Consider the following 11,374-nt stretch of genomic DNA (forward strand, 5'->3'; position numbering starts at 1 on the left):
AAGGGGACACAGTCTCAAGTTGTGCCATGGGAGGTACAGGTTGGATATTAGGAGGAAGTTCTTCCCTTCCCAGAGAGAGTGATTGGCATTGGAATGGGCTGCCCAAGGAGGTGGTGGAGTCACCATCCCTGGAGGTGTTCAAGCAAAGCCTGGATGAGGCACTTAGTGCCATGGTCTAGTTGACTGGACAGGGATGGGTGATAGGTTGGAGTGGATGATCTTGGAGGTCTCTTCCAACCTGGCTGATTCTGTGATAATCTTTGTGAAAATCAAGTAGATTAAAATAAGGGGATCAAATGCAGGGAGAACTGGAGTTATTTTTTGTAACTATTGACCAGACTCTTTATGGCTATTATTTATTCATGCAGTAGATGACTCATGAATTACTGCCTTTTGCTGCTACCCAAATTGTGTCTTGCACATCAGTAATGTCAGTAACATGTTTTCAGGCTAATACTTCCTAAAAGGAGTGCCTAGGGAGGTGGTGGAGTCACTGTCCCTGGAGGTGGTTAAGCAAAGCCTGGCTGAGGCACTTAGTGCTATGTTCTAGTTGACTGGCTAGGGCTGGGGGATAGGTTGGAGTGAATGATCTTGGAGGTCTCTTCCAACCTGGTTGATTCTATGAAAACCTCAACAGTCTCTTCAATTCATCTTCTGTCAGCAAGCACAGAAACCAGCACATTAAATGCTACTTCCAAAATATCATTTTAGTACCTGCTAACAAGGGGAATCTAAACAAAGCTTGCTGAATTGTGCTTTGGACTATGTGCTAGTTTGAGGCTAGCTAGAATGTTTTGGTGGGAAGAATTAGATTTCAGGCTGTGGAAGGATAACAAAGCTGATGTCTACTTCCCTCACAGGCCTGCTGAGATGCATAAAAACAACAAGCAAAACATAGGATAACACACTCGGCACTTCTGCTGCTGGCAGAGCTGCATCCCTTTCCTAACTGCACCCTCGGTTTCTTTCCTAATCCACTTTGCTTCCTAACCCCCTGGCCGAACCTTGGGACTGGAGTAAGTTTGAGAGGGGTAGGGGGAAAGTGAAGGGGCAGTCGGGAGCCCCTGCTGGGGACTCAGGTTTCTGGGAGGGCTGTTGTGTTTCTGTATTACCTTTTACCTTGTCTATTTCTGTCTATAACTGTATGTACTGTAACTATCTGCTTGTATATTGTGCTAAGCTGTAAATATAAGCTTCATTCAATTTCCAGAGCTGGCTGAGTCTAGGCTGGGTGATTTACAAAGTGGGGCCATGGGGGCAGGGGACACCCAAACCATCACAGACTAGTAGAACTTCAAAGCATAACCACGGCAAATAACTATTGCCTGATCTTTCCCACACAGAAATAAAAGGATGGACATAGAAACCAAAACACTGCTGCAAAGTCTTCAGCCAGAACACTGCAGACAAGGCAAAGTGTTCATCTGCAGTGGAGCCACGGAACACCTCTCGGCATAACTAAACACACACCTCTCATTTCAGTGCTGTTTCTTTACATGGAAAGCTTTGCTGTTGCCCTTGAATCTCTTGTACATTTTAGCTAACAGTTCAGTCCAGTGTGGCTTGTCTGACAATATGCAATTAACACTTTACTAGTTACTTATCACAGTATCATCAGGGTTGGAAGAGACCTCACAGATCATCAAGTCCAACCCTTTACCACAGAGCTCAAGGCCAGACCATGGCACCAAGTGCCACGTCCAGTCCTGCCTTGAACAGCTCCAGGGATGGCGACTCCACCACCTCCCCGGGCAGCCCATTCCAGTGTCCAATGACTCTCTCAGGGAATAACTTTCTCCTCACCTCCAGCCTAAATCTCCCCTGGTGCAGGACTCCAAAGCAGGAAAAGGATACTGTGCTAGGTGGAGAGTAATTAGGCTTACTGTGCCATCCTCACACTCAGCAAACCAGGTCGAGGTCACCCACAACTATTTGTGGTTCAAAGCATTGGCACATTTCTGCACAAGCACTTCCTCAAAATGATTTGTTGGAAATAAGAGAGGTACAACAAAGGAGTCAAATAATTGCATAACAGTTGTTATGACTACTTGTTGGCCAATGCTTCAAACAGATCTGGATACAGCCTCAGAGTGGCCATCAGGATGAATAACAAGCAGGGGCAGGAACCCCTAAATCCTCACACTACATCCCACGTTGTGAACTCTGAGACGTGGGTGAGCCCCTTCTGGATGCAACCTATCAAAAACTCACCTGCCCCAGCTCTCTAGGGCAATGTGCCATGGGGAATGGAAAGGCAGGGTTCAACAAAGGTCCCTTAGCAGGCTGCAAGCCAAGCCCATTTCCTTACCTCGGGAAGAGTCGTCATCTCTGCCACTCAGCAGGCTCTGCTCTTGTGCTCCCCACAGCTGCCACTCTGTTTACTTGTTTACTATCAGTCCTCTGCTCCAAGACACACCACTAAGCTCAGAGACAATCTTCTCTTCCCAGCTTGGCCGACTGCTCTGCAGAGCAGAAAAGAAAGGAAAAGAGGAGAAAAATGCCACGAAGAAAATAGGAAAGAGGGAAATGGATAAGTTTCTGCAACTCTGCACCCACCTTCTCTTTCTGATACCTCTGCTTCCCATAAAACTGTAGTTTTTGTTCCCTCCTGCCTCCCCCTGTGCCTCGTGTGCCTTTCTGTCTCCCAGAGCTGCACTAGAATATTTTTGAACAGAAGTATGTGATTCTTTATCTCCCCCAGCCTCTTCTCAACTCTTTGCTGCTACCTTGCTCTCCAACAGCCTTATTATCCTGCCCACCCAACAAGCCTGTTTGGCTCTGATATTCTCCCTGCGACTGGCCACTTTCAACCTGCTGCTCTGGAGTCCAGAGGCCTCTGCAAGATAGTGCAGCTTATGGATCCCAGAGCTCCTCCTCCTACAAAGAAAGGCCAACATACTGAGTTTCTCTTTGCTTTCTCTCCTCTGTTTCCAAAACCCATTCAAGGAGTGAAGAAACCATTTGTTAGCGATTCTATTTGCAGCTGTTTACTATTTCTCAGGTGATAGTCATCTTCTGTGTCTTCACTTCATTCAGGGATGCATACTGTAAAGATGTGGGAGGGAAGTTTCTCTGCTTTGGGGACTAGGAACCAGGATGACTTCCCTGAGACATTAAAAACTACAGGGTGAACACTGGGAGTCAAGACCCTGAGTGGCAGCTGGGAGCCAAGAGAGATGGAGGGCACCACTTTGGAAAAGCTTCTCTGCTTTGGGGACTAGGAACCAGGATGACTTCCCTGAGACATTAAAAACTACAGGGTGAACACTGGGAGTCAAGACCCTGAGTGGCAGCTGGGAGCCAAGAGAGATGGAAGGCACCACTTTGGAAAAGCCTCTAACATGATAGGAATGAACAGAACACCAGAACAATAATGTTTAGCTCCCCACTTTTCTAGTCTCTCAGGGCAGTATGATGTCTTGGTTCACTACTCTGAAGATGATTAGGTACCTGTTCAAGTGTTCAGAGCTTCCCAAAATGTTGGTCTCTCTCCTAAAGTCTTCACATCTTCATCAATCTGATATTTTTTCCCTTGTTCCTGTAGCACTTGTATAATTTTTTGACAGCTTTGATTATGCCATGGTCACAGACTTCTTGTGTGGCTCAAACCAGTTACTCCCAGTTCTTTCCACCTCTCAGGTTACTGGCAGCTCTATATTTCTGCATTTGGCAAACAGCCCTTAATGCTTTTTAAATGATCCTTGCTGGGCTTTATTTCCTTGCAATAAGTCACTTCCCTTCAGCTTAACAACAGAATCAAATCTGCAAACACTTGTTGCATAAATGATTGAGATTCAACACAGCAGAAGTAACAAGACCCTCTTCTGGTAGTCACAACTCTTGCACCACTGTGATCCATAATATTCACTAGATTTTGCAGTGGAGATATCTTTGTAAACTGACTGGACACATTTGTTCATGGCAAAATACAAAGTATTTACTTGCCTATACTTATATGTCTGAATGTCTTATCGATATGTCTGAGTCCTTCCCTGTTCTCAATTACAGCATCTAACAGCTTCCAGGTTCGAACTGTATTTCAGTTTTCTCCAAAGAACATGACCTAGGCTTTAAAACTTCTCTGGGCAAGCAGACATTTAATAGTGGTTTTTTTAATTAGAAAATGGCTATGGTAATTTTGTACATAATGTACAAATGTATAGAATCATAGAATCATAGAATCAACCAGGTTGGAAGAGACCTCCAAGATCAGCCAGTCCAACCTAGCACCCAGCCCTAGCCAGTCAACCAGACCATGGCACTAAGTGCCTCATCCAGGCTCCTCTTGAACACCTCCAGGGATGGTGACTCCACCACCTCCTTGGGCAGCCCATTCCAATGGGAAATCACTCTCTCTGGGAAGAACTTCTTCCTAACAAGCAAGTAATAAAACCTTGGTTGAAGTATTCAGCTTTAGAATGAAACTTCGGGCGGCTGAAAGAAGCCTTTTGCTCAATGTGCCCATAGGATTTGATTTGAGTTAATATGGTTTCATGAGCCAGCATCTTTTGACCACGTCCTTTACCTCTTCTTGATAAAATGCATGTTTCCCATGTCATTTGATAAAATGTTGCATTGGTACTAGAGGTGGATTGGTTCAGAGTGGACATGAGGAGGATGTTGTTGAGCATGAGAGCGGTGAGAGGCTGGAATGGGTTGCCCAGGGAGGTGGTTGAGGCCCCATCTCTGGAGGTGTTTAAGGCCAGGCTGGATGGGGCTCTGACCAGCCTGATCTAGGGTAGGGTGTCCCTGCCCTTGGCAGGGGGATTTGAACTGGCTGATCCTTGTGGTCCCTTCCAGCCCTGACTGATTCTGTGATACTGCCCACACCATATGGTTTGTCTCACACTGCCGTCTGGGTATGGAGCCGCAGGACAGGGCAGCAGTGTCTGTGTGCATTTCAGCATTGAAGAAGGCAACTGCACGGTGGCAGCTTGCAGTACAAGGTCCTTACTGAATGTACAACCCGCAGGGCTTTGGGAATCTCATTAGCACAACACTTCATTATTCACAAATACAAGATTCTGGAGCTGTATACATGCAGTTGTTTCTTCCCACTAGCACAGAAGTTCGTTTGAAGATGCCTTTATTGACTAAAATGTTTTCCCTGTAAAGTCCAACTACAGAAGCAGGAAGAGTGGTTGTGGAGACGTCAGAAGTAATCATTATCAGCCAATCCCCTTCTTATCTCTAAGGCACAGATGACAGCTCTGCTCTCTTGAGTCCACAAATTAGTGAAAGGATCTCTGGCTTTTTTCTTTGTGACAGACTCCTTTTCTCTTCTCTGCACAGTGCCTGAGCTTTTCCAAACGTGGCACTGGTCAGCACACTGCAAAGAACACAGTGTTGGACAGAAAAAATGTTTAATGGCAATGATCTTTTTGATACCTCTTCCACTGAAATGGATGTGTGGTTCAGTGAAATGGAGAACTAAGTGCACTGATGGGTGTTTGGCAGAGGTTTTTGTGAGTATTTCTTCCTGTGGCTGTTTGAGCTAGATTTCTAGCTCAGACATAAAAACATTCAGAACAGAGAAACTTAGAAGTAGAAGCTCTGAGAGGAGAGGTGAATGTCTTAGGGATAGGCCATAGAATGGCAATAATGGATAAGTTGATATAATTTCATTGGAGCATCAAGAGCTTTAAGTCTGGAAGCAAAGCTTAGACCTTCCCCTTGCTGCTTCTGCTGCTTCAGCTGTGCCCGCTGCCATTTTGGCTGCCAAGTAGATAGGGAATCACAGAATCATAGAATCAACCAGGTTGGAAGAGACCTCCAAGATCATCCAGTCCAACCTAGCACCCAGCCCTATCCAGTCAACCAGACCATGGCACTAAGTGCCTCATCCAGGCTTTTTTTGAACACTTCCAGGGATGGTGACCTGATATTAATAAGAAGTGGGTTTAAAATAAGATAGCAGCTTGGTGCTACTTCTGAAGCCCTACAGATAGAAGAAAGCCTATATATCACAGTATCACAGTATCACCAAGGTTGGAAGAGACCTCACAGATCATCAAGTCCAACCCTTTAGCACAGAGCTCAAGGCCAGACCATGGCACCAAGTGCCACGTCCAGTCCTGCCTTGAACAGCTCCAGGGCCGGCGACTCCACCACCTCCCCGGGCAGCCCATTCCAGTGTCCAATGACTCTCTCAGGGAAGAACTTTCTCCTCACCTCCAGCCTAAATCTCCCCTGGTGCAGCCTGAGGCTGTGTCCTCTTGTTCTGGTGCTGGCCACCTGAGAGAAGAGAGCAACCTCCTCCTGGCCACAACCACCCTTCAGGTAGTTGCAGACAGCAATGAGGTCACCCCTGAGCCTCCTCTTCTCCAGGCTAACCAATCCCAGCTCCCTCAGCCTCTCCTCGTAGGGCTGTGCTCAAGGCCTCTCCCCAGCCTCGTTGCCCTTCTCTGGACATGCTCAAGCATCTCAATGTCCCTCCTAAACTGGGGGGCCCAGAACTGAACACAGTGGATGCAAGGTGTGTGGATCAGGAAAGAGAGCCTTAATGATAGAAAAAGGACTTGTTTCAGCTACTAGAAAGTGGAAGTTTGAGAATAAAGATGGAGAAGATCAGGCAAGAAAGCCAGGAGAAGGGAAGAGAAGTGGAAGAAGTAGTGGTAGAAGGCATTTGTGTTGAAAATACAAAACATCCAGCTTCTTTCCCTGAGTTTCTCTCAGTGTAGTCCCACCCTACATGAATGTCTTGTATTGTTTTCCATGTTCATGTCCCATTTTATCCCTTCACTGGGCAAAATCAGCAAAAATAACTGGGTTTAATTATAAGATCACTTCAGGCCATGGGTCATGGTTTGGTAGTTTGCTGCAGTTGCGGTACTAGTGAGAACTTGACTTTTTCTCTCTGCAGCAGGGTAAAGATTTATGTTTTAAAATATCTTCTGTAGTTTTATATCCTTCACACATTCAGATGTGAATGGTGAAAACATCCCACAACCCTCAAGAGCCATTGTTTTCCATTCAGCAAAGCAAATCCTAGCCTATGAAACTTCTATTTAAGATGGAGGGCAAGAAAGAATAAAAACATCATCCCTGAATAAGCAGCCACAGAAGCTGCTCTTAAGGAGAGATGTTAAAGTAAATGAGACCTCTGAGCCCAGCAAAGTGCCAGAGGGCCTCTGCTAGAGCTGACTGTGCACCAGCTCTGGTCTTGATTCCTCACCTTCTGAAGGGAGGCTGTAGCCAGGTGGGGTTGGTCTCTTCTCCCAGGCAAGCAGCAACAGAACAAGGGGACACAGTCTCAAGTTGTGCTGGGGGAGGTCTAGGCTGGATGTTAGGAGGAAGTTCTTCACAGAGAGAGTGATTGGCATTGGAATGGGCTGCTCAGGGAGGTGGTGGAGGCACCGTCCCTGGAGGTGTTCAAGCAAAGCCTGGATGAGGCACTTAGTGCCATGGTCTGGTTGACTGGATAGGGCTGGGTGCTAGGTTGGACTGGATGATCTTGGAGGTCTCTTCCATCCTGGTTGATTCTATGATTCTATAATTCATTGCCCTTGGACTGTCATAAGTGTCCCTGCCTATGTTGGGGGGTTGGAATTAGATGATCTTTGAGATTTCTTCCAACCTAAACTATTCTATGACAACAAGAAAAACATTTTCCTTTTTTTATTTTAAATACTGGCTATCTACTTGGCCTTTTACAGTGGATTACAGGATGACATTATATAATAATGTGCTCTACAATTTGGTTGGGGTTCTGAAAAATCAGTAGGGTCAAAAAAAAAAAAACCCAATCCAAACCAAAAGCTCATATCCAACACAGCCAGAAAAGTCATACTTCTGTTGGAAAATTTCTGACTGCCACTTCTCCAGAAGCATTTGGGCCCAGATGAGAGTAACTGAATGTCTGAGTAGCTTTTGGAAGTGTTTGAAAGTTAGATTAATCAGCTTTCACCCACGTAAATACCAATCTAGACTACTTCAGTTCAGCTGTTTGTTTAAGCTATTGTCAGTTGGAGATGTAGAGATTAACCCTTCTCAAAGCTCAGTTTCAACTTAACCACAGGATACACCTCATTTTTTTTCAACTCAAAATCCCTCCAGCACAGCCTGAAAGTGGTTTCCTTCCTAACTGTTTGCCTTCCTTCAGACACTCCCATCTGACCATTAAGCTCTGTCTCTCAGCTCCATCTATGTTTTGCCTGAAGATAACGGCAGGTCAAAGGCACATGGCTAGCCCCAAACCAAGCTTTGCAGCAGCCTACATTTACTTTGGACCCCAAGGCATGTTGGTGTCTTTATATTCCTCATCTGTCAGCCCACAGCTTGGATGGCAACACTCTGTGCTGGGTTAGGAACTGGCTGGAGGGCCGGACCCAGAGAGTGGTGGTGAATGGTGCCACATCCAGCTGGCAGCTGTCACTAGTGGTGTCCCTCAGGGATCTGTGCTGGGCCCCATCCTCTTTAACATCTTCATAGATGACCTGGATGAGGGCATGGAGTCAGTCATCAGCAAGTTTGCAGATGACACCAAGCTGGGGGCAGATGTGGCTGGGTTGGAGGGCAGAAGGGCTCTGCAGCGGGACCTTGACTGCCTGGACAGATGGGCAGAGTCCAAGGGGATGGGGTTCAATAGCTCCAAGTGCAGGGTGCTGCACTTTGGCCACAGCAACCCCATGCAGAGATACAGGCTGGGGTCGGAGTGGCTGGAGAGCAGCCAGACAGAGAGGGATCTGGGGGTGCTGATTGATACCCACCTGAACATGAGCCAGCAGTGTGCCCAGGTGGCCAAGAGAGCCAGTGGCATCCTGGCCTGCATCAGGAATGGTGTGGTCAGCAGGAGCAGGCAGGTCATTCTGCCCCTGTACTCTGCACTGATCAGACCACACCTTGAGTCCTGTGTTCAGTTCTGGGCCCCCCAGTTTAGGAGGGACATTGAGATGCTTGAGCGTGTCCAGAGAAGGGCGACGAGGCTGGGGAGAGGCCTTGAGCACAGCCCTACGAGGAGAGGCTGAGGGAGCTGGGATTGGTTAGCCTGGAGAAGAGGAGGCTCAGGGCAGACCTTATTGCTGTCTACAACTACCTGAGGGGTGGTTGTGGCCAGGAGGAGGTTGCTCTCTTCTCTCAGGTGGCCAGCACCAGAACAAGAGGACACAGCCTCAGGCTGCGCCAGGGGAGATTTAGGCTGGAGGTGAGGAGAAAGTTCTTCCCTGAGAGAGTCATTGGACACTGGAATGGGCTGCCCGGGGAGGTGGTGGAGTCGCCGTCCCTGGAGCTGTTCAAGGCAGGACTGGACGTGGCACTTGGTGCCATGGTCTGGCCTTGAGCTCTGTGGTAAAGGGTTGGACTTGATGATCTGTGAGGTCTCTTCCAACCCTGATGATACTGTGAGACTGTGATACTGTGTGATTCTGTGGTCTGCTTTCACAGATCTTTATGGACTGAAGGTCTGAAGACCTGAAGGAAGCTTTTGTACAGCCTTCTGTAAAAAAGGATCCACACTCAGATCCATCCCTTTTAATGGCACTGCAGGACAAACATTTAAGGATGTGGGTTACCTGCAAGCCCATCAGTTTGAAAGCTTATCAGAAGCCCTCAGTGATGGCACTGCCTGGTCAAGCAGAGAGGACAGCAGCTCTTCCTGAGGGAGCAGCAGCTGCACGGGTGGTGGGCAGTAGCTCCTTCACCTGCCCAGCTTTAGCATGTTGCTGAGGCTGGCAGAGAGCATCAGCCCGGGGCAGCAAAAGCAGCTGCAGGAAGATGTCCCTGCTTGTACTGAGTGCCAGACTACAAAGATTTGCTGTGCTCTGACAATTTTCATTGGAAAATTGTGTCCCTGCAGTCAAAAGGGTGGAAAAGAGAGCCCTGCAGGGATGTAGTCCCTGCCATTCAAGGGAAAACACTGTCAGCACATGGTGGAGAGAACGAAAACATTCAAGGCAGAAGCCATTTGCTTCCTAGTTGCACTGCAGACGGTGACCTACTTTACAGTTTTCATGTGCCATAAAGGTACAGATTTAGCATAGAGAGAATAGAACTATGTCCAGAGGAACTGGAGTTAGAGATTACTGCTGCAAACTGCAATAATGGCATAGGAAGTGTCTTGTGGGACACAGGCTGGCTTAGGGATCAAGTCAGGATCTGTGTTCTTGTGATAAAAGCCCATATTGGGTTAATTTACATGACGAAGCAGTGCTGATGTGCATGAAAGGAAACTGAACAACCAGAAATCAGCTCAAAGCACCAAGAAGGCGCTGAAAGGCATCATGTAAAAGCCTTCCAAGAACCCAAAAGATCTGGAGACTGAGCCTTGTGGATCTACAAGCACAGGAAAGAAGCTCAGAAGATGAAGAGTCTCAAGGCTGCCGGAGCCACCAGCACACAATGATACCAGTGGGATGCAGACCTCAGACCACATCCTAGGATGCAGTAACTTCTATGTACAAAGAATTACACACACACCAGCTTAAAAATGGGGCCTGAAGGATCTTTCTGTGCTCAGATGGGAATCACAGAATCATAGAATCAATCAGGTTGGAAGAGGAGTTCCTAGCATGGCAGCCTTTTGTTTCTGGGACAGGCCTCTAAACAGGTAACTATCATTGAGTGGATGAGCTTGAGGCAATGACTGAGCATAGTATGTGAATAGTTAGGTGATAACCAAAACAACAACAGCTTGATTCTATCAATGGCTTACCTAGTAAAACCTAATCTAATCAGTATTGATTGTGATCTTTTTCTCCCATGAGCTGGACATCTCTGAGGAGAAAATTACAACTCCAGCAATGAAAGCAGGTTGTCCTCAGTGCATGTCTGTCTCAGCCCCACACATACCTCCCTTGACCAGAAGATACTGAGGTCTGCAGGGTGGGCAGTGAACAAAACTACATGTTTGTCTTTGCTGATTTCCTACAAGCACATGCAATTCTGCATGATGCTGTGATAGCTCTAGCAGAGACCACAGGCAAGTCTCTGAGCTCCTAAGCAACTCCTGAGTAAATAATGCGCAGCCTCCAGAGAGACCTCTCTGTGCTCTTCCTCCATGCAGCTCTTTCCACAGCAGTGAAACTTTGGATCAGACTGATGTTTTACAGACAGCACAAGGCCAGGCTTAAAGACCATAACAAGCAGACAAAGCCCAGAGACAAGGCAAAGAGGTTGCAGAGCTTGTTGCACTAAGGACCTAACAGCTTTGATGTCACTGAACTTGGGGTTCTGGATAAATGCCAGGCAGATGCCACCAGACAGGAAGAGTTTGTGTGTCAGAAAGAGGACTGGGACTGCATGCTTAGATTGCTGCAAAGAGATGGAACACTGTGACTTGTTCAGGTGGGGAAGAATGAGTCCAGAACCCACAGTCTGATGAACAGCAGCTTCCATGTCCCTAAGGTCACCATTCAGGGAATGAGAAGAGTGGGCTAAA

The 11,374-nt window shown here is 47.1% G+C and overlaps 1 protein-coding gene across 4 annotated transcripts in view; it reads right to left on the bottom strand.

Annotated features, from left to right (window-relative positions):
- Positions 1-3,171, bottom strand: part of KEL (Kell metallo-endopeptidase (Kell blood group)) — a 30,334-nt gene extending 27,163 nt beyond the window's left edge. For 2 of the 4 annotated variants that reach the window (XM_064155811.1, XM_064155808.1), the window contains exons 1-2: positions 2,900-3,171; positions 2,309-2,462 (exon numbers count right to left, since the gene is read on the bottom strand). In XM_064155811.1, the coding sequence (XP_064011881.1) occupies positions 2,309-2,326 (18 nt within the window). In that variant the 5' untranslated portion in view covers positions 2,327-2,462; positions 2,900-3,171. The other 2 variants (XM_064155810.1, XM_064155809.1) reach the window with 2 other exon arrangements.
- Positions 3,172-11,374: the final 8,203 nt, after the last annotated feature.

This window comes from Pogoniulus pusillus, chromosome 15, assembly GCF_015220805.1.
Source record: "Pogoniulus pusillus isolate bPogPus1 chromosome 15, bPogPus1.pri, whole genome shotgun sequence".
Lineage (NCBI taxonomy): Eukaryota > Metazoa > Chordata > Aves > Piciformes > Lybiidae > Pogoniulus > Pogoniulus pusillus.